Source organism: Talpa europaea, assembly GCF_964194135.1.
Source record: "Talpa europaea genome assembly, chromosome: 10".
Lineage (NCBI taxonomy): Eukaryota > Metazoa > Chordata > Mammalia > Eulipotyphla > Talpidae > Talpa > Talpa europaea.
Window position 1 is genome coordinate 24,956,314 of NC_140077.1, and position 24,175 is coordinate 24,980,488.

The 24,175-nt window shown below is 43.1% G+C and overlaps 1 protein-coding gene across 2 annotated transcripts in view; it reads right to left on the bottom strand.

The window, feature by feature from the left end:
* PLCE1 (phospholipase C epsilon 1) overlaps positions 1–24,175 on the bottom strand; it is a gene marked incomplete at both ends in the record, with an annotated part of 213,908 nt that overhangs the window by 1,278 nt on the left and 188,455 nt on the right. For both annotated transcript variants that reach the window (XM_084245919.1, XM_084245918.1), the window contains 9 exons: positions 1,553–1,711; positions 4,660–4,869; positions 6,787–6,915; positions 8,755–8,873; positions 12,092–12,353; positions 13,630–13,793; positions 18,294–18,584; positions 19,833–19,964; positions 23,717–23,834. In XM_084245919.1, the coding sequence (XP_084102045.1) occupies positions 1,553–1,711; positions 4,660–4,869; positions 6,787–6,915; positions 8,755–8,873; positions 12,092–12,353; positions 13,630–13,793; positions 18,294–18,584; positions 19,833–19,964; positions 23,717–23,834 (1,584 nt within the window). The remainder of the gene's footprint in view (positions 1–1,552; positions 1,712–4,659; positions 4,870–6,786; positions 6,916–8,754; positions 8,874–12,091; positions 12,354–13,629; positions 13,794–18,293; positions 18,585–19,832; positions 19,965–23,716; positions 23,835–24,175) is intronic.

The window sequence follows — 24,175 nt, forward strand, 5'->3', positions numbered from 1 at the left end:
AGAACTCTTGGAGTACAAAGTTGATTAAGGAGACTGATGTTAGCCAAACGATCAGGCAAGAATAGTAAATAGCAAATAGCACTTAAATAGTGCTTACCATTGTACTAGGCAAAGGACTTTACCTATATTCACTTAGAATCTTCACAAGCACTGGGTGAGGAAAACACTACTATACATACTTGGGCCATGCTATCTATGTGATGACTTACTACACAGGCACATGTTAGAGACAACTGAAGTCGGGTGTGATGGGTGTATTTATAAACAGCAATTGGCAAACACTAAAAATCTGGGCCTTTTGTTATTATTATTATTATTATTATTATTTTAAGATTTATTTATTTATTTATTTATTTATTTATTTATTTATGCAAGCACTGGGTACAGTCAGAAGTGCCAGAGGGTGAGAGAATTCACCAGAGCCAGAGCTGGGAGCAGAGCAGGCAGAAGGACCGAAGCACACTGCTGAGGGGAGCAGCGGGCGGCAGGAGAGGTCTGCGCGCCATGTGGGACCCTCCTCTGGTGGCCGGGGAGCAGCCGGGGATGGAACCGGCGCTGCAGAGGCTGTGGGCAGCTTCGCAATCCAGCGCTCAACCGCTGCGCCACCGGGGAGGCCCTGTTATTATTATTTTTTAAGATTTATTCATTTTTTATACAAGAGCTAGGGTACAGGCCAGAGGTGCGGGAGGGTGAGAGGACTCACCAGAGACAGAGCAGGGAGCAGAACAGGCAGACTACCGAAACACACTGCTGAGAGGAGCAGCGGGCGAGGCAGGAGAGGTCTGCCATGCCATGTGGGAATCTCTCTGGCCCGCCGGGAATCGAACCTGCACTGCAGAGGCCACGGACAGCTTCACAGTGCTGCACTCAATCCCTTGTGACACTGGGGAGGCCCGTAGGCCTTTTATTATATATTTTTAGAAAGCAAATTCACCAGTGTACCACTGTAACAAAGACATGGATGCTTAAATAACTGGCCCAGGGTCTCAGAGCTAGTAAGAGGTATAGCTGAGGCTGGAACCTGGAGCCCGGGGATCTAGGGTCTGTGCTGTTGACCTTATGCTAGTTCTCAAATGGGTGTTTAGGGAATGCAAACCTGACAAGGCCTTGGAGGAAGGAAATATAGTTTTCTGAAACCATTTTACAAAGAAGCATGACCTTGAGGAGGGGAGAAGATCAGAGTGAACCTCTTGCAGGTCCTTCCAAGGATGCTGGAGAGATCAACAGTGGGTACCGGGGTATGCATTTCTGGGACAGTGAATCACTATGTGGCAGGGCCAACTAATGAATCTGTTATTATCAGTTTTTCACAAAGAGCCAGACGCAGAATAGGAACCAGGTAAGTATCTGTTGCAGGGATGGATGAACTAAAATGTCCTAAATATCTGTTGCAGGGATGGATGAACTAATATGTCCAGACCTTAAGAGGCACATTCTCCCTTTCTGGGATCCTATTGTTTTAGAACTTCATTCATAAAAAGAGCTGACATCTGATTTTTCCCAGTGATTTACACTGAGGCCAGGGCCAAGGGGAGGAAGGGACGGCTTGCACCTGCTGGATGACGTCCTGCGCAGTGCTGACGCGAGGCGCTTTGATGACCGTTCGAGGTTGCTCTGGGGAAACGTCGTGGACCTGGACGAAGAAACTCTCCATCTCTGAGCTCAAGATCACCTCCTTGTCGTCTTGAACGATGCATTTCTCTTCGAAGTTCTGTGTTAAAATAGAAGAAATGTGGGTAAGTGGTGAAACGATGCAGAATAGGAAAAAAATCCAGCAAAAATTTGAGATGTATCTTGGTAGTGTGGAGACAATTTCTTAGTTTTCTATTTCAAACACTAGTTAATATTTCATCAACGATTCTAAAAGGATATACATGACTTTTGACAAGAAGAAAGCAAGGTAGGGATTTCTGCTGATGTTAACAGGATGATAAGGTCTGACCCATAAGAAACCAGATCTGCTACTATCAGCTGCGGATTTTGTGTTCAAATCAACTGCAGGTAAATTTGTAAAAAGGTGATACAACACTCAGTGAATTGCCAAAGCCCAATAAAAACAAGGTAAACCTCCACCCCCCACACACACCTGGAGCATTTAAGAAATGCTTGATGTCTGAAAAGTGAAATATGAGAAAGTGACTTTCAACTTGGCTGGACAAATAAAAATCCACAGTAAAAAGGCTGAAATAATGGCTGAAGGTAAGTCACATTGAAACAAATATTGACAAAAATCTTGATAATTATAAGAACTGGTCATCAGGTTAGTTCAATTTTTATGAAATGATTCTCAGTGAATTTTTAAATATTTATCTGTATTACCATAATTACATAAACCTATAGGCGCATGTATCTTATCAACAGTATAGAAATAAATCAATAAAAAGGCAAACTTTACTATTCTCACTTCCCCTTTTTCTTCACATACATCAAAATCACTGTTGCTAGGTTATATTTGCTTCTAAACAATTTCTATGGGTACACAAAGGTATTTTTTATATGTGGATAAATATGCACTGGAATGATGTGAATTTAGATATAATGTAATGGTCAAAAGGCTTCTGTGCTCTGTTCCATTTCAGGAAGTGAGCATTTGGCAGGAAAGTCCTCAGCATTCTCAGCCTAGTCTCCTCAGATCAGGCCGCTGAAATGGTGCTAACCAACCACAGACTTCAAGAATAGCTCTTACTATCCTGGACGTTTCAACCAGTCATAGGACCCAAAATTGTCCCCACTGATGGAAGGCAGAGTGGACAACTGCCACCAGGTGGCGCCAAACTGCAGCCAGGACCAGAAAGGACTGGCTCCCTCGTGGCCAACCAGCTGCACAGGCTCTGGAGCCAGTCTGTTCATTCCTCCTGCAGTCTGAATCTCCACCATTTATATGACTGGATTTTTCGGTTCCCCATTCACTATACTATAGGTAGCAGGGGGAGAGCTATTTTCTATTTTTATTATATACAGTGAGACTGTCCTCTACTATGTATGCTGTTTCACAATTTGCTTTTTTTCTCATCACTTCAAAGATTGTGGTCATCATTTCCACGGTAATTCCTAGAGATTTTGCTCCCTAATACATCATGGCATTGACCATAATTTATTTAACAAGTTGGAGAGTATGTGGGGCTGGGTGGTAATTCACATGACATGTTTATAATCATAGAGTCCTAAAAACCAAGAAGCAAGCAAGCAAGCAAGAAAAAACTAGTTCTAATTGTCACATAAAATATTCCAATAACCATGCAGTAAATATTATTATTAAAATTTCTCTTTAGAACCTCATTCAGAGCTTATATATATTTTTCTTTCTTTTTTCTCCCATTTTAATTTATATATTTTTTACATCGTCATTCATTTTTGTACCATGTTTGAATTCTCATCTCAGGTGTTGTCCCCATAAAATTACCACCACCAAGACACCAGAGTTTATATATTTTTAAGGAGTGTTCAGCTGCATTATAAGTCATAGGTGGTGGTTGTAACAATAGCCCTCAAGGTAACCTTTTTGAGCTAGAAGGGGATGATTTCTACTATGTAGATTTTACTAATTAGGGCACAGAGCTTTACAGAGGTCAGATGAACTGTCTAGGCTCATCTAGCCTGTGGCAGAGTCAGGTTTGTCTGATGTCCAATCCAGCAGGTGTCAGAGGAGGATGTTGTGACCCCAGGAAGAAATGATACCTTGACAGCTTGACAGACCAGGAGACAAACAAATCATAATAGGCAGGAAGGAGAGATCCAAGGTCACAGTTCATGGACTTTTAATACAATTGCAAACTGCTTACATATCTTATTGGTTCCACAGAATAAAATAAACAGAAATACTTAAAGCTGAAATCCATTAACTTTGCTATTGTCCACTTGTGTTTAGTAGCATGTGAATTCATTTGTCCAATTAGCAAATACGTATTATACATCACAATGTACCAGGTCAGCCTAAATACATTAAATGTGATATTAGGTACCCAATAAATATTCATTTCATCAAATTATTGAACTAGCTTAACTGCTTCATTATGACATCTCATGATGCACAATTGTCTATGTTGGTGAAATGGCCTTATGTCATTCTAAAAAATGGCAGAAAGTTAGTGGGGCTCTTATCAGTTTTTCAGGAAAAAAAGTTGCTTCAGTAACAAACTCCAATAGGAGCCAATGGGTCTGGAGTGGACATTCAGTTACTGGGGTGTTTCCTCCATGGCCATTCCAGTGAACCTAATTGCTTTTACTAATTCTGACCAAGCCTGAGAGATTATTCTTATTTTGTAGTATGAGGTGATGGAATATTTTCAAATAAACACTGTTGTTTTACTTGTAAGTGCAGGGCCTTTAATGAAAACTTTAATAGGTGTTAACAGGAATTCAACTCACCCCCAAAAGTGAAATGCCCACAGGCCTTGCATGACACAATACAGTGACTTCACAACCACGTCCTTTCACACATATAGACAAAATACTAGGTCGATGGTCAATGACACACATACAGTTTTGCTCCCTTTTGTAATATGCGCAGGAGGACAAAACATCTTTCCACATTTACTTAAGAAGAACAATATAAAACAAGTTGCAAATATAAGAAATTCTGAATTTCTTAAGTCCAGCTTAAGGGGGTTAATTACACTTTGAGTTGTTACCACGTAGGCTGTTCCCAGACACACTTACTTCCTGCTGGGTTTTTAAGACAATCCTGCCAACATATCCCTCTTCTGGAAACCAGCTGCTTAAGATCTGGGAGATCTCTTCTTCAAGACCGATGACTCTCTGGAACGGTTGTTTCCTACATTCATTCTTTTCTTTAGATATAAAATATTTTTCTTCCATCAAAAAATAGTCTGTGGCACTAGGGCTGATGTCTTGTTCAATGGTTAGAATCTTAAAAAAAAAAAAATAAAAAAGCAAAGGCAAATTTAGGCACACCTCTGAGAAGTGGGCAAAAGCTTTAATTCAAAACAAGTCTCTTCATGGCGTTCCGATAGGCTCCATGTGCAATTTACAAGCACAACCAACTCAGAGTGTTGCATAATTCTTTTTGGAAGCTCTAAGAATTCTCTTATGTCCAAAAAGGATTGTTTATGTCTATTCTGGGCAATGACACAATTTATTCATAATCCCCAGACAGCATAACTATTTTTCCCACTGCTGGAATGAAGCTCCTAGTGAATTAAAAACTTTAGATTTTTTTAATCTATGAATTTAGCTCTTCTTGATCTTGCGCCCTAAGGTGGAGGGCAAGGGACCCAGAGCAGCTTTTACCAAGATAACGCCTTTTTCTCGGTTGGAACTACTCAATCATTTTCTAATCTCATCTGATCTAAGTGCCTGGGAATTCTCCTTTCAATAACTCTTGATGGTGTGTCTAGAGGCTTGTTTCCTGTGTTGGCTACTGCCCCTGGGCAGGGAAACAGAGCCGTGGAGACAAGGCGCCCTAGAGCCAGACAGACCTGGGTCTGAGATCTGCCTTTAATATATACTGGCTGTGAGGTGTTGGGCAAGATAGTTAACCCCTTGCAGACTCAGTTTCCCCATCTATAAAACGGGAAAGTAACAACCTCTTAATTTTGTATTGTCATCTGATGGTGGCACTGGTTGTTTCCACCAGTTATAAACCACAGGCACATGATGAGAACTGAATAAATACTAGACATTATTATATTTGCTGGCCCTGGTATATTCTTTCACATTCATCCGGTACAGGTTACTGACAAAAGGCTGAGCTGTAGTGGGTGATGGTGGAAGGCGGCCACCATCTGGCCTGGTGAAGCAAGCATCCTTCTAAGGCCGCTCCCTCCCCCCCAAAGATGCAGCTGTCAGAATCAGCACTTGGCGCTGCTGCTCCTCCTTGCTTGGAGGAACGGCAGATGAACTGAGGATGGTAGGCAGAAGAGTCTCAGGAAGGCTGCTTCTTTCACCCAAGTCTTGGCCTATATCTATGTCGGGCTACTGGTTCTAAGGGGCAGGGCAACTACTACAATGTAATTTATGATGTGAAGCTTCCAAGAGTAGGATGGTTTGATAGGGGGCTAGGAAGGAAGGGAATACACCAGACCTAGTGCACTAATCTGCACATACACACCTAGCACAGGCTGTGCGTACCCACTTAAATGACTAATGATGTGTTTTCTTCAAACTAAAACCCTTGTTTGAAACTGAGATTCCTGTCCTGATGGTGCCAGACATCAACACCATCAGAAATTAACCAAGCAGGCCAGGATGCACCAAGGTCAAGATAACCGAGAGGCTGATAACAAGCTCTGGGGACTGAATGTGATAAATACCAGGAACATCAACTGTGACGGGCTGTTCTGATGGGCTCTTTACTTATGCTGTCTTTAGCAGACATTATAAAGAGACCAGTTTGAGATGAGAGGTAAGAACAGTTTCTTCTGGGTGTATACTCATTGCTGGCCCACAATCTGAAGGACGAAAGCACCTATAGATTCAATTCCTGTCTCTGCTTATTGGCTTTCTGGGAGTGACAGGCAGCACCAGACATCAGCCTATTCTGCTATCAGAGCCAGTGTCACTCCCTCCTCAGTTCTGCTTTACACCATCCATGCACTTATTCACATAGCAATCATTCAAAATTCTTCTCTAAGTTAAGGTAACAAGGTCCCTCAGATCATTCTTATGATGACCTCAGTGTTGAATAACAGGAATAAAAAGGAAGACCATCAATACGAACTTCTGTATATTTCTGCATGCATGTGCACACATGCACACACACACATGCACACACACACATATAGGTTAGAGGTTGGAATCTCCCAATCAGGGGCTCTGTCGACTTACCTGTTGGAGAAGCTGCTTTGCCTTGGTGCCTCCATTTATACAGAAAACAGTAAAGGGCTCTGGACCTGGGACTCCATGTACTGTGACCCTGTGAGTCTGCAAATATTTTCTTTCTTCTGTGTTAAACATCTGTCAAGGAAGACGGTGTGACTGCTTATTCATTCTAAATAACATGTGATTTCTAGGCTATATTCCACACAGAAAGCAAGGTCTTAGAAGTGGTGCAAGGGGTAAAGACACAGCACTATGAAGCTATCCGCAGCCACTGCAGCATGAGTTCGATCCCCGGCCAGGGAGGTGACCCACATGGTGCAGCAGACCTCTCCTGACTTGCCTGCTGCTCCCCTCAGCAGTGTATTTCAGTCAATTTACCTGTTCTGCTCCCCACTCTCTCTGGTGAATCCTCTCACCCCACCTCACCACTGGCCTCTACCCCAGCTCTTGTATGCATAAATACATAAATCTTTAAAAAAAAAGAGAAGTATGTAGAGGACATGTCAATGAAAAAGAAGAGAATTCATCAACCACCAATGATTTATTCAATCTGGCCTATGCAATGAAACACTCAAAAATGCCCAAAAGATGCAGTTCTGGGAACTTCTGGTGCAGGGAGGGTAATGTGCCCAGAGAGGGTATGGAGGAGCTGCACCCCCTTTTCCTGTACCTCACTCTATGAGCCTCTCCCATTTGGTTGAGTTATATCCTTTATAATAAACCAGAAATGGTTAATTAAAGCCCTTTCCTGAGTTCTGCGAGTCATTCCAGTGAATTAGTGAGCCTGAGGAGGGAGTGTGGGGGTCCTTTTGAAATAGCAGTTGGCTGTCAGAAGTACCAGTGACAGTCGGGACCTGCTGTTGGCATCTGAAGTGGGGCTGGCTCATGGGAAGGAGCCCTGGTAGCATTAACCCCGGGAGGATAGTGCCAGGGTTGATGTGAACTGTAGGTCACTGTGCTCTTCTCAACCTTGGCAAGACATCAAAAGGAAAAAGGGGGAGAACCAAAGAAAACTAGTTCAGCCACAGAAAAGAAACTCACAGGGTAGGGGAAAGAGAAGCAGGGAAGCAGCAAAGCTATTTGGAGGTGGCAACAGTGGTGAAGCCAATGCCCAGGTGAGCACCTCTGGTCTTTCCAAGGCTTGTCAGAATGATGCTGAAGGGCAAGATGGACATGACAGCAAACTGATGATGAAAGAGGTGACTGATGGACACCCTTTCAAGCTAATTCTTTAAGAGCAAGCATAATGGAATTAGAGAGCCCATTCAAGCAGGGGTACTTGTTTAGGCAAACAACATACTGGAGCTGAGCATTGCTGGGGTGAGCGCTGGGCCAATGATTTTCCAACTTCAGCAGGCACAGACATTACCTAGAGGACTTGCTAAAACACAGATTCTGCAACTGTGGCACTTGTTGCCATGCTCTTCTCCCATTCCCTAGAGCACAGATTTTCTGTCTCTCTATGTGCCAGGGTGCCAGTTATGCGCAGCCGGCAGGGCCTGGCTGTCCACCTCAATCTGCTTACCTGTGACGTCTGTCCCTGCATCACTGGAGAAGCAAAGGCTTTTCCTAATCTAAGCTCAAGTTTCTAAGTATCGTGATGCTTTCGAGCAGGATTGGCTTAATTAACTCTTTCCCCACGTTGCTATTTTTTTGCTCCCTTCTTCGGCAAGCACCACGGTGTGCTTCTGTGAGTATGGGCTTTGGCACTAGAGAGCTGTGTGATCTCAGACGTACTGAGTTCCCACCCTTCCCATCTGTGAAATGGAGATGGAACTAATCACTATTTCAGGAAGCTATGAGAGCACTGAGTTAGTATGTGAAGTGCTTAGAAAGTGCCAAGTACCAGTCATTGTTATTATTTCCAGAGCTACCTGATTAGTGAACCTAATTGACCACATTCCTGAACCACCAGAAAGCTCCTCCTGTGTAATAATGCCCACAAATATACTGAGTGAAATAGGATTTAATTACCAAAGAGGCTGGCATCGTACTGCCAGAGGGGTTTTCTTCCATCCTTCTGCTGTTAATGAATAAACTAGAGATTTCCAAGACTTCATTGTGGAGGTTTCGCAACTGAAGATGTCGATATCCTGGAATGATGCAGAATTGGGAACAGCTTGTTATTCATGCACTGCAGGCAAAGAAGATACCTCAGGATGTCAATAAATTTCAGGTAGAAATAAGACAGAAGATGGCAGATGGCAAAGGGAAGGCAACTAAGAGGTGTCTTTCACTGTGTAATTCTGTCCCTGGTAGTTTTTTTTTTTTTTCCAGCATTTCATTTATTTTTATTTTCTTACATCATTGTTCATTTTTGTACAGTAATTAGTTTTTCCCCTCAGATGCAGACCCCATCACCATATTCCCTTGTGTTCTTTCCTCCCTGGGAATAGCTTTGGGCCACCTAGTGGCAATTAACTTGTCCATTAGTTAAATAACTTTTTTGTAACTGTATTCAGCAGAAAAGGGTAAACTCAAACAAAACATTATACAAAAACCTGATCTTTTTTATATCAAGGCATCTATAATCAGTTTTACAATTTTTCCAGCTTAGAAAGCTTAAATGATAATGTAGTCTAACAATAAGGGGTAATTAAGCAGGTTATGGTGTGTTTGTACGTATATAAAATGGAATACCATGCAGCAAGTAAAAGTATAATGTAGGTGTGTAGTTATTAACATGAAAAGTTGCTCACTATATATAGTAGTGAGTAAAAACCAGTAAGTTGCAAACATTGAGATTAATAGGCATTTCATTTGTTGAAAATATATATTGTATGAATATGTACTATATGAAAATATTTACTATATGTACTACAGGCTAACCTATATATCCAGGGGAAGAAAAATAAAGCCTGTAAAAAGACACACATAAAAAGTGATTATTTTGGAGAGCTGGAATGATAGAAAATTAAACAAAATCATTTTGCTTCTCTATTTTTTTTCATATTTTCATAGTAACTTTTATAAACTCAGTTGCATCTTCCCTAAATTCACATGTTGAAGGACTAACGCCAGGATGCCAGGTCCTGAAGACAGGACCTTTAAAGAGGCTATGGAATTAAAATGGGTCATTGGGGTGGGCTCATGTAGGGTAAGGTAAAAGGTATCAGGCTTTTCTGCCCTCCAGCCACTAGGACAGATGACGGAACCCTGTGGTCCTGAATGCATGCCTGATGGCAGGCACCTGGAGTAGGGTGTGGGCATAGGTAGATGGGATTCGACTGGGCTTTTAAGGGTGGCGTCACCGGGACGCCAGCAGAAGCCAATGAAGAAGCTGAGAAGCAGCAGAACAAACAGAAGAGCAGAGAAGCAGGGAGAACGCCAGAGAGCCCAGATAGAGTGAGGATTTACTGGGGGCTTGGAGGACTGCCAACCTCCTGGCCCCCCAGCACCCCTGCCTGCCATATGCCTGGTGTAGGGTAAGGAAAAATGTCAGGCTTTTCTGCCCTCCCACCATCAGGATAGATGATGGATCCTTGCGGTCCTGAATGCATGCCTGATGGCGGGCACCTGGAGTAGGATGTGGGCATAGGTAGATGGGATTCACCTGGGCTAAGACTGGGCTTTTAAGGGCGGTGTCACGGGGACGTCAGCAGAAGCAGAGAAAGAAACCAAAAGAGAAGCTGAGAAAGAAGTAGCAGAAGCCGAGAGAGAAGCAGAGAACACCGGAGAACCCAGATAGAGTGAAGACTTGCTGGGGGCTGGGAGGACTGCCAGCCTCCCGGCCCCCCAGCACTCTTGCCTGCTGTGTACTGTGTAAATCCCAATAAAAGACCTGCAAAAAACCACTGAGGACTTGGACTCCTCCTTTACCCGGTCTGCTAGATCTGAAAACCTGCTCAGTGGCCATTCCTGCCACTAGACCTGGTAATCCCAATAAAAACCTGCAAAACCACTGAGGACTCTGACTCCTGCTTTACCTGGTCTGCTGGATCATAGAAAACCTGCACAATGTCCTGTTCCTGCCCCTACAATTGGCGTAGTCAGCAGGATGATCCATGCAGACAGGTATAGAGCCCTCCGAAGACCTGGAGGGACTAAGGGGTAACAGACTGTGTTTGCCTGTGATGACGCTGGAGATGTCATGGTGGCACAGGAGATGGATGAGGTCCGGGAGCTGTGGGACGAGACCTCGCATGGAGGAGATGCCCGAGAGGACCAGCCAACGACCCCCGAGGCAGCAAGAATCATGGGGGAAGAGAGGACCGCGATTCGGAGCTCGCCAGTGTTGATGGAAGGGGAGGCCTAATGTACTTGGACTAATGTACTTGGACTGATGAACTTGGACTGACAATCCCGCCAGAAGGTGGAGGAACTTTGGCAAGTTAAATTTTTAGGACCCTGGGGGAAGATGCTATTGTTTGTACACCACAGGAGATGGGAATCTGGGGGTGGCCAATGAGCCTTGATAGCCAAAAGCAGCCTGTGTATGCCCAGCAGCTAGGCAGAGGAGAAAAGCCAACTGAGAAGGCAAAAGCTGGTGCTGATGCTAAGTTGAGAAGCCCTGAGTGGCTGTTAAGCAGCCCAAGTATGCTGAAGACCAGTGAGTCTCGTAAAATCACCTGTGGGTGATGCCCTGCTCATTCTCGAGTGAGGGTGAGGAGCTGAGGAACAGTCCTTGGGGGACGGGTGGGGAATGTGGCTTGGGGTGGAGCCCAAGCCGCATGTAGAGTTTGGATCCCCGACTCATGTGCTTGTGCAGTGGGTTGGCCTGAGTGCAGGGGTCTGAGTGTTGCATTGGTGGCTATGAAAGCTGAGTGTTGGAGCGACCGCAGACAGAAACTCTGAGGGTTGGGCGATTACCCCCAACAGTAGAATAGAATCGCCAATCCCAGAGTGAGTGCTTCCTGGGGGTAGATGCTGTGTGTGGCTTGTAGCTGAGACTACAGCCAGAGAAGGCCAGGCATGTGGTCCCGAATGCATGCCTGATGGTGGGCACCTGGAGTAGGGTGTGGGCATATGTAGATGGGATTCACCTGGGCTAAGACTGGGCTTTTAAGGGCGGTGTCACGGGGACGCCAAGAGAAGCAGAGCAGAAGCCGAAGCGGAGAAGCAGAACCGAGAGAGAGAAGCAGAGATAACACCACAGAACGCCGGAGAGCCCAGATAGATGAAGACTTGCTGGGGGCTGGGAGGCCTGCAAGCCTCCCGGCCCCCCAGGACCCCTGCCTGCCTTGTGCCTGGTAAATCCCAATAAAAACCTGAAAAGCCACTGAGGGCTCCAGGACTCCTCCTTTACCCCATATGCTTGGATCATAAGAGATCCTGCTCAGTGCCCATTCCTGCCCCCACAGACAGATTGTACCTCGTCTGAGTGCCTTGAGGGGGATGATTCTCTGAGCAGTGATTGCCGAGCTGTTGTTTTCCACGACTGCAAAGCGAAGGAACAGGAGATCTTCAAAGTGCACCCGGAAGAGAAACTGCTCATTCCACATGGGGTTCAGGGTGTTTCTGTGGATGGGCTTCGTGCGGAAGTGGCAGCTGTCCAAAGGCATGCCGAGGACGTCAACTTCGATACATGGGCTTCCTGTGCTGTTGCTGGGGCACACATTTTGACCAGAGACAATCTGAGGGGGGAAGGAAAGGCTCAGAGTCATTCAAGATGAAAAAGAAACAACCCAGCCTCTGTACCTCACCACACCCCTCCACAGTGAAAGAAAAAGAGCACGTGGAGTGACCGGGCAAAGGGCTGCATGATAAATGACAAAGCTGCTTAGAAAAAGAGTAATTGTAATCATCACTACAGACTGGGATCATGTGAAAGGCTTATTTTGTCAACAGCATTCACCTACCTACAATCCTTCACTGTTAAAATGTTCAAACCTCTTCTAAAACTAAGACATTAAGGTAAAATTTAATTTCTTACAGAAGGTGAGAGACAAGAACAACTTAGGCACTGGGACCACGAATTTGTTGCTAACATTCTGCGCATTTTATAACTTCAAAATCTTTTCCTTGAATAGTTTAGTTTTGGGGTAAGTTATAGGGAATGTTGTTAAAAATCAATTCGTTGCCTTCTGTAAACAGACTAAACAATACTTGACTATAGCTAAAATGGTCAAATAGAAAAGAGGCTTTGCCCTACTGTTTCAGGGAGAGAAAAAATCAGTTGGGATGGTAGGGACACCTGTGAGCAGGGCTCTCCCGGGGTTGGGGGTGTCAGAAACAGGGGCTGTTTGGTATTCTTCCTTTGGAGGGAAATAGACAAGAGCCAAAGATGGATAGAAGAGATTACTTTATTCTGCTTGTCATTCCTATCACCAATCCAGTGGTTTTCCCCCCTTGCAGTCAGCTAAGAGGGAGAGAACAAGGAAATACGGTTGAGTAATGAGCTAACATGTTTCTGCTATTAGGGAAAACTGTGGAGTTTTGACAATTAGTTAAGTAGACAATAAAAAATAAGGAACAGTCCAGGAATGAAGAAAGTCAAAGTGTAAAGACAAAGGATATTTAATTGTATTGGTATACTGATGCCTGTTTGATCTTCTAATGGCTTGTTGGAGTTTAAGATGAGCTGCTGTAATAAGGAGCTCAATCTTTAGGGGAGACACTTATAGTTCTGATTTTCAGATCCCTGGAAAATAGAGGTACAGATATCATTACATAGGTGAAGCAGGGCACTTATAGCGCCATCTACTGGGTTCTGGCAAAACCAGCATATCTAGACTATGAGAATATAGCCACTGCTTTCAGAGAGGTGAAGAAATTTTTTAGGAATTTCTAACTATTTAGGAAATAAATCAGCAGTGACATGACAGCTTTGTAATGTCTTCAATCAAAACTAGTACACATTCAGGAAGGTTTCACCACTTTATTCTATTCCAACAATAAGGCCATACTTACAGTTAAGGAATAGACAGCAGGCTCCATGTTGTCTAAGTCTCTTTCCAAAGGAGAAAATTTCTGATACATGGGACAATTCTTGTCCCACAGAACCGGGGGTTTCAAAACATAACCACAGCCACCATTGGCCTCAAACATGGCAGCATTTAAATGTAAAGGGAGATCTGTGAAACAAAATCAACGGTGCTGGTTATTTTCGTGCTTAGGTGTCATCTTACACATTTACTCTGAAGTTCAGAAGTGCTCTGTATTGATCTTCCTTAAGCTTAAGAAAGAAGAGATAACTATTCATTCCATAGAGTAAGCGCCTGCTGTGAGCCAGGTTGTGTTAGGTGCTGGAGATACAGCAGGTAACAACACATAAAATCCCTGTCTCCCCAGGCTTACAGCTATGGGATATATCCAGTGTTCCCACTTCAACCCAGTTTCTACTGCTTAAAAACTCTTTTTGTAAATAAAAAATTTCAACAACAATCTGAAAAATCTTTGGGCCACTTCATTTTATACTGAGTTTTAGAAAGGACTTCTTATCCCCAAATGCTAAACCATGCAGACAACTATATGACCAAAGCTTGCTTTTTCAAATATAAGATAAAAACTTAATTATTTGTGAAAGAACAGAATAGCCTGAAAACCTATCATTCCTTTAGATCTCAATTTCAAACCATAAATCACAATACTTTACTTCTTTCTTTGTAGTTAAAAATGAAAAAAAATAAAACCAAAGCCATTACATGTGATTCACATCATGTCCCCAAATTCCCTAATCATAAACTCTGGGAACCCTGACAAAGGGCTTCTAATCTTTTCTGGTCATATTTTATCTGGCATAGTTCTCTGATGAGTGATTGGATTCCAGCATTGTGTTTGGGCGCTTGCATATTCATAGGCTCATCTGACAGCTCAAGTCTGTCTAAAAGTTGCCCAAATGAGCAAAAAGTTTATGGGATACACCTGGCAAATGTTCTCTCTGATAGATAATTTCCATGTGTAGAGTGAACTCTGCTACATGGACCAACTTCAAGGAAAAGTGTGGAAAGCACTGTAAGGGATGAGAAGCTGGCCTCCACTCGTCTCATCCATAACTTTTTTTTGGTGTGTATATGTGGGATTGGCTGGGATTGGGTGCAGTGATGCCTTGGGTAGGATGGTTTTTGACATGAAAGCTTCTTTGGCCTCAGTCTTATCTGTAAAGTTAGTGGCCTGAACCCCACCTCTCATGACCCATGCAGCCCCCTAATGGAGCTGATTTATTGAGGCTAATTGCTTTGCCTGCAGGGGAGAAAATTCCCTTTCCAGGCTACTCTGACACAGATATAGACATGGGCTGGGATGGCTGTGTGAGTGAAGCAAACTAGCTCATGACGGGTTGGTGAATGAGGAAAAAAAAATATGTAAAATGAATAACAGTAACAGCAGCTCATACTTCCTATGCTTATACTCTGCATCGGGTTCTATTTTAAGCACTTTTGTGCGGCAGTGCCTTCTAATCATCCATAAGATAGATTTTCTTAGTAAGCGGTGGATGCTAGGGTTTGAATTCAGACTGCCTGACCATATTCCCGTCTTACTACCCTGCCATATAATGTACATCTCATCAGAGTTTCATAAAAATAAATCAGCTGATGTATGAAAGTTCCTATCCCAGCATATGGCACATAGAATACTCTCAATGAACAGCAGCTATTAAATTCTAATTATGATGTCAACACCCATTTGGTCTTGAAGTCTGATTGCATTAGCATTGTGTCTATCCTCGTAACTTCCTAAAACCTTAAGGCATTTTTTCTTAATTAAAAGCTTTTTTGGTGATTCTATATGTAAAACAGATCCATGTGGAGCTTTGCCTTTGAAATACTGATAGGCCCTCATATCTAGTCCTCCTACCACCTCTTAGTCTCAGAACTTTATCAAGGGCCATTGTCACAGGCCCCTTAGCCAAGTGAGAGTGCACTTGGATCCCCAGAATCCCAGCATGCTCTCTGTCAGTGCACGTGACAGCAGATCAAACACACCATACTTTTATGGCCTTCTGTTCATTTCACAACCCTGTATTAAGCAGACTCCAGTATCACAATAATTACTCCTTTATTTTGGGAATGGTAAAGTCATCCAAAAAGTTGATCATTCAACAAAGCACAGCAGTATTAGCAGGGTGCCTTAAAATTCAGGAAGTAGAAAGGCATTTGGAACTATTTGGAGGCTGGAGGACACTGAGAGCAGTTCTCTGCTGTTTGATTTGGTTGCTTTATGGAAAATCATAGGCATACTTTTCAACAATTAAAAAAATAGTGATTCTACTGTTGACTCTTATCTATTTGGACCTGTAGTTCACAGAGAAGCACCTAGAAGGGATCTAGAGTGAAAATAATCAAGAACCACAAGTGAGGTTCACAAGTAGGGTGGATAGGGACAATCTGTTTCAGCCCAGCAGACATTTATTGAGCATCTACTGTGTGCAAGGTCTTGATTAGTCTCTACCCCCATTTGCAGAAAAGAAGGCCATTTTTATAAATAAACACACTGAAACTACATGCCCAGCATGGGCAGATGTTCAGTCATTGCTTGCAGCATTGAATCAAGAGAGGGTACAGGGCAGCACTCACCCCTTCTTGAGTTGGAAGTTTATGTGGAAGAACTTAATTGTGAACCCCACACATAACCATCTGCCTCCCTTGAGTGGAGCAGCTCAAATGAGTACTCCTGGTTTGATTTGGGAGGGAGTTAAGGCCTTTAGGGGTGTGTGGGGGCCATGCTTCAGCCTCAGTGTGTGCTTTCAACCTGGGGGGGGGTGTCCCAAGGAGGGGCATTACCCTGGATCCTTCAGCTATGGTTCCCTTTGCCATGGATGCAACTGGTGTGTCTGTACAGCCTCAGCCTTCAGGAGAAAGGGCACATGGAAAACCAAATTCAAGTGCAGCTCAGTTTAGCTTCAGTATAAAAACTACAGATTTTTGTATAGCTAACAAGATTCTTTGGAGAGAAAATACTTTTTAAAAAATGTAGGTTGTAGCTTTTTGAGGAGCTACTGCATACAGTTAGATTTTAAAGCTTCGGATGCTGAATATTTCTAAATATTTGGTGGTTTCTTTAATTTCTTGACTTGTGTCTGGTAGCACAGCAAACTTGAAAGAATTATCAACAGAAAATGTTTGGGTTTTTTTGAATGTTACATTTTTTTTAAATTGCAGTAAAATTATACTAATAACACCAAATGTATTACCATTTCCTTGAGAAAATCATTTTGCTAGTTATTTCAGTTTGCTTAAAATATTTCTGTATCATAATATCTGAGAGTATCTGTGGACACAGGGCTACAGAAAGGGCCAGAGATGTGAGCCCACAAGCTACGTGAGACCGAATGAAAAGATTTTTACAACTTTGAAAACATTCATTATCATTTCCACTTGTGAGTCCAAATACTACTGCTTTCATAACTTATCAAGAACACTGACGGACAGCTAGCACTTGTGGAATGCTTTCTAAGTGCCAGGCATGCCATAAGGTGTGGTGCTTTACTTGCATCATTGTCTCTAACTTAAAGAAGGAAATATTAGAAGGGCCCCAAAAATATGACTGCAATCCCTGACCAGACAACGTAGGCCAGCCACAGATGGGGGCTGTTGGTGCGGGTGCCAGGCAGTGAGGTGGACCCCGAGCTACAGCTGTGGTTTGGCCTTGGCTGGAGACTGGACTACGCTGCGGTTGATGGTCAGCACGGTTACTTAGGATCTGATTTGCTTTATGTGAGACGCATGAGGACTGCTTGCTGCCTGACCAGAAGAAAGACTGGACTTTGAATGTGCTTCTAGGAAACATTCCTCATCTATTCTTTCATCCTCTGCAGTTCCTCCTTTTCTCAGCCCCCATAACCCAATAGAAATCAAGTGCTTCATCCTCTAAATCCCTAGATGCCTTGACTTTATTACAAGTCATTCTGGGACCTTGAAGAAATTAATTGCTCTGTCCCTTGGTTGGCTCACCTGAGAAATGGGGATCATAAAGGCATCCATGTCTTGGAGCTGTTGTGAAGATTAAATGGGATGACATGTGGTCAGCACTAGCTGTCCCTCTGGGGGTCTGGGCTCATCGGTTATGCCTGTTCTGAGCGTCTGACAGTGGAGAAGCCTGGACTCTACCTTCCCTGTCCATGTCACTCACACACTTGCTTTGTGTTAGCTACTCATGGCTCATGACCGCTAATCCCATGTCAGCCTCAAAGGAATGAGAAGAAGCCAAAACAGTTTTCAGTTACACAGTTTGGGAGCAACACTGCTATTGACTGTAAGAACAATAGCCCAGCAAGACGGCTGTGCTAGTGGGTGTTAGGAAATCTCTGCCCTGAAAGATCTTTAAAAACAAACTGGACACAGCTCTATCAAGAGCAGTCTCATATTTAAAAATTGTTCTAAAAAGGGGTCAGGAACAGATGATATTGGGGAGGGGGGTTTTCTTCAAGGTTCTCTTCTGTCACCTTAACTGAAACATCAAGGGCACACACACCCCAGTATCGAATTCACTTCTGTTCTCTGCCATCTGCATTCCCCCCACCCCCCTCACTTATGGGGGGGAACCTTGACCCTTTAAAAAAATGTTCGTCAGACTATGTTACTGACATATAAGGTGCAAAAGGGAGCGGAGAGGCTGCACCCCTGGCCCATTACCATCTGTCTGGTAGTTGAGTGCCACGAGCTGTATCCCATGGAGCCAGAACATGAGGGGGTTGGGGTTGGAGGAGTCGATCCGGGTGGCGGCCGGGTAGGCCCTCAGCAGCTGGCAGGCGGTGTGCTGGATCAGTTTCTGAGAATACCTGCGACACAGACGTTTGGCGGCATTTTCATTCAGCGATGAGATATGGTAACATTTGGGAGTTCTAATGATAGCGCTGAGGGATGTGGTTGGGTTGAGGGGGGAAGAAGATTCCTCCCAGGCCTGTCGCATTCCTTCACAGGAACCTAAACCCCCCAAAAGAGTAGCCTCAGATTAGTGCAGAAAACTAAATATTTTAGAAAGATAAACCCGAACAACATCCCAGTACACAATCATAACACATGGCTTGCTCCTCAGAGGATGCCTGGAGAGTTAGTCCTCCACCTTGAAACAAAATGATAGCTACTGAGTTGTAAAATGAGTGGAGTAACATTGATATGAGTGGAATGTGTCCAAGTCCCCTGTAGCACTTCACCTGGCCTGTGCCTGTATTTTCATAAATATACAACAGCGTATGTACAAGGGGGTTCATTCTAGCAGGTTTTTTTTTTAAGAATTATTTATGCATACAAGAGCTGGGGTAAAGGCCAGAGTTGTGGGGAGTGGGGGTGAGAGGATCCGCCAGAGACAGAGAGGGGAACAGAACAGGCAGATCTACTGAAATACACTACTGAGGGGAGCAGTGGGAGAAACAGGAGAGGTCTGCTGTGCCATATGCGTCACCTCCCTGGCCGGGGATTGAACTTGTGCTGCAGTGGCTGTGGTTAGCTTCATAGTGCTGTGTCTTAACCCCTTGTGCCACCAGGGAGGCCCTCTAGCAGTTATTTTATAGCAAAAACAAAAAGTGCCAAAAATTTCCAGAAGCAACCCAAATGTTCTACCCAGTTAGCAAACAGTTAAATGAATGACAGCGTATCCATACAATGGTGTGTCCCAGAGGCATTCAGAAGAATAAGGGGATGTGTGGACAGAAAGCTATGGGAAAAGTTATAGCAAGTTATACAAGTGTGTTCAGTTTTACCCCATTTGGATTACCTTAAAAAGGATCTTATTTTTCTGAAACAAAACATAATAAATTTAATAGTGGTTACCTCTGGAGAGTTGGACTGGGACACTGAGAGTGGAAAGGAATTTTAATAATACTCTGTATTATTTGAGTTTTTAACTATGAGAATTTATTACTTTTATAATAAAAAGTAATTAAGGATAAAATGGATATATCTTCCTGAGTTATAATGGCGAAGAGGGAGGTTCCAAGAACCACTAGCATGTTCCAGGTGGCTCCAGTTTTTACTTTTGAGGCAAACACTGCTAGGACATCTTCAGTGAAGTGCTACATTTTTTAGAAGTTGAAAGGATACTATACCTAGGTAATATGAACATTCATGAAAATAAAAATAATTTAAAAGTTCAAGGCATATGCTTAGAGAGTAAAATATCGGAATCATGCCATGTGCAGAATCAACAAAGATATTGTCAGAAGGTAACTTTACTTTTTCCAGATGTTTTGTTAAACGGTGCTGTCTCCCCTGGGCTCATTCTGCCCGGATTGTTGCCAAAAATGGACTTCCTGCTTTTCCTTTCTTTTCCTCTGTTAGAGCCAGATGCATTTAGAGTTGACAGGCCTGTTCCCATAAAATAAAAATAAATAAGCCAAAAACTACAAGCAAGAGAACTCAACATTTTCCATCCCTTTTAATGTTTATTTTAAAGTCCTACTACTCCCACGTAACCTAGTACAGAAGATCTACTAGCATTTCAGCACCTTTAATAATAGTATTGTAGGCACTGATAGCCAAGTTCCTCTGTCTGTAGGCTAATATGACAAGAACTGCATGACTATTACAGAGCGACCATGGAATCACATGTACCTGCTTAATTGTGCACTGGAAGGACACTGAAAAACTGCAAGAAAAGAAAGTGCTGCAGCCAGCATTTAATTCTCAGGGCCTAAATACTCAATTCAGGGAGATGAAAGAATGGATAGGGGCCTGAGATGGAATGTTACATTGTTTAGGTTCAGTTCGGCCATCTACCTTCTCCATTCCTCGGTTCCCTTATCTACAAAATGGATGTGATTATGGGAACTCAAGGGTTATCCGAGGATTAAATGGAAAATGTATGATGATGAGCATGATAGAGAGAGCATGGCTTCTCTTTCTCACTCCTGGTTCAGTCATTACCTGGAACCTTCCTGCCTGGCACAGTGCCCGGGGCAGAGTGGGAACTTAAGAGATACTTGCTGAATGAGGAAACAAATGCACATGACCAAGATCCGGCTCCAGCGCAGGAGTGATTTAAAGGCACCAGCTGAAGCCAGAGTTGCCTCCAAATTGTTCCCACTGTCTACAATCGCCAGTGCCATTACAGGGTAATTCCTTCCGCTGAAGCAGCATTCAGGAAGTCCCTTTGAGGGGAAAATACACCTTCCAAGAACATCATCAGAGAAGATAGGATGATGTAATAGAATGTAGATGTTAGGGTTAAAAACTGTTCCCATCAATCTATCAATCAACCATCTATCATTTACCATGTTTTGGTAGGGAAAGCGCTCAGTCCATAGCAGCTGTGGGGTTTTGAAATTTTCTCTGGAGTATCCACAACCACAAAGTTGCACAGTACTGGACTACTGAGTTTCTATGCTTCATCTAAATATTTTATATGAATATTTCTCTACAAATTGATGTAACAATGGATTTTCTCCTATGCAAAACTGATGGAGGGATGTGTTCATTTGGGGGCTTGGCGCACAACATGATGTCTGTAGACAGCCTGGGGTACATGGGCCCCTCTGTGCAGAGCCTGGTTGGGGGAGGAAGCAAGACCACCAGGGCTGTGTGGCCTAGAAATGGGAAGGCTCTGGATTGTGGGAAAGGTCCAGAGAAGTAACTGAAATGTAACTGAAAAGTAAGAAACTTCAATTAGTGAAACAACCTTCCCCTGCCCTGTTGGCACACTTACTGGTGATGATAATCACTGTCTCCAGAGAATCAACTTCTTTCTAGATAGTGTGTGTAGGGTAAGGGAAAAATGTCAGGCTTTTCTGCCCTCCCGCCATCAGGATAGATGATGGATCCCTGCAGTCCTGAATGCATGCCTGATAGCGGGCACCTGGAGTAGGGTGTGGGCATAGGTAGATGGGATTCACCTGGGCTAAGACTGTGCTTTTTTGAGGGTGGCGTCACAGGGACGCCAGCAGAAGCTGAGAAGAAGCCAAGAAGCAACAGAAGCCGAGAGAGAAGCAAGAGAAGAAGAAGCTGAGAGAAGGCCGGAGAGCCCAGAGTGTTGACCTGCTGGGGGCTGGGAGGCCTGCCAGCCTACCGGCCCCCCAGCGCCCCTGCCTGCCGTGTACCTGGTAAACCCCAATAAAAACCTGCAAAAAGCCACTGAGGGCTCTGACTCCTCCTTTACCCGGTCTGCGGGATCATAGAAAACCTGCCCAGTGTCCAGTCCTGCCACTACAGTGTTAATCATATTATATATTTGCTGAATTTTACAGTCCTGCAAGTTAGCACTGATATGTCTCCTTATAGATAAGGAATCCAAGTGCAGAGGAGTTACATCAGTGTCCTACTCAAGGTCACTGAGGAGCTGAGCCCTGTACTGAGGTACGTTCATGACTTTGGAGAAATTATTTTACTTCTGGGGAAGGTGGTACCACATGATCTTCATGGTGCCTCCCAATTCTTAAGAATTTTTGTATATGGTTCCTTGGAAAAGATTTGGAATGGAGAAGGATGAGATGCATTGAAATTGATAAAGTAGCAAAATTAAAATTGCTAGTGTAGCAAAATGAACATTTTATGGTATTTTCCTCATGACCATCAGACAAGTCATAATAACAATATATCTTTAGATGATATTATAACAGTGATTTTGGCTATGCAATTTAATTATTTTGAAAGAGAAATAAATTAAAATATAGTATATCTATAAAGAATGTATGCAACATAAGCACTTTAAAAAACACACTTGGCATTTAAAAATAAGCCAAATAACCCATGCTTAGTCTTTGCCTCAAGTCAGAAGCCAGACTAAAAGACCTCTTGTCTCTTTCACAATTCTTATTGATACAGAAACTTTATCTTTCACATTGACTTTAACTATTTTGGAGGATCTCTATTTTTTTTTTTAAGATTTATTTTATTTATGCATCAAGAACTGGGGTCTAGGCCAGAGGTGCGGGGGGCGAGAGGATTCACCAGAGACAGAGTGGGGAGCAGAACAGGTGGATCTACTGAAATACACTGCTGAGGGGAGCAGCGGGTGACACAGGAGAAGTCTACTGCACCATGTGGGTCAGCTCCCTGGCTGGGGATCAAACTCATGCCACAGTGGCTGGAGATAGCTTGACAGCACTAAGACTTTAACCCCTGCATACCAGGGAGACCCAGGATCTGTGTTTTTATTGATTTAGTGCTTGAGAAGGAAAGACATGCTAGTGGGATGATTTCGGTGTAGTACTGGCTGTATTTATAAAGAACAAGAGATGCAGACAGCATGGTTCCTGGTCAGAGTGGTCCTCACACGTGATGGAGGCTACATAGCCCTGAGACTCTTTGACAGGCTAAGGGTTTTAGCCCATACTACAATTTCACCAGCTCAAATATGTTTATATTGTACTTAAGTGACAGAAAGTTTCACCATCTGTGAAAGTCAACCTATATGACTAGGTTCTTGTATTTCTTTGAAATCTTCACTTATTCAGTCATATTCTCAATAGAATTTTCTAGCCATGTTGCTGCCAAAAGTTTAAGTTTAGGGGAGAAAACAAAATCAGGTTGTATTAGCAAGTTGTACCATCTTGAGATCACAAAGGGAATGGGGGGCCAACACAGTGGAAGGAGAGTGAAAAATGGGGAGAAAGTCCTGGATCTAGCTATACCAGAAACTTGTGAATCCCTTCGTTTCAATACATGAGCTAATAAAGTTCCTCTTTGCTAACGTCAATGTCTGTTACTTTGAAACAAGAGTCTTAACTGATACACTCTGAAACTTAGGCAGATTACTTCATCTCTCTCACTTTGTTTTATTTAAAAGTGGGGATAAATCCACTTACTTCATACAATAATTATGAGGATAATAACACATGTAAAATAGCACAAGTACTGGTAGTTAAGAGCTTAATAAATTTTAGCTATTAGATAATATCACTATTATGAAAATACATAATGTGATCTGGAAACTGAACAATTTATGATGCTTTCCTCATGAACATCAAAGCTAATAATAATAGTAATAAATATTTAGAAGACATTTTAACAATGAGCTCAGTAACAACTTAATTGCTTTGAAAGCATTCACAATGCTCAATTAAATAGCACATTTTTATCTTTTGGTGTCCTTAAATGTTATAGATGATATTGATTACTCTTACCTGGAAATTTCACTGCTTGGCAATAAATGACAAGGTCAGAAAGCTCTGGTGCAATCTGTCTGCTTTCCTTTTTATTCTGTGGAAGATAAAATTCTTCTCCCAATTCCATGTCATAAACCTATGAAGGGAAAAATGAGGCCATTTCACATGGCAGGTATAAGCCTGCCATGAGTCCCCAAAGCTCTGAGTCCCCAAAGCTCTTTATCACCAGTGTGCTTCACTGAGTCCCCAAAGCTCTTTATCACCAGTGTGCTTCACCTTCTTCTGCATTTATCCACATGCACACCCCAGAATCTTTCCTAAAGTTTTTTGAGTGCAAAGGATGCATCTAATTCATCCTTCACCTCTCATCGGGGCCTAGTCCAGTGTCTTAGATGTGGAATGGTCAATGTACATTTGCTGAATAACAGATGATTACATATGTATCTTCGGTGGCTCAAAGTTGTGACATATTTTATT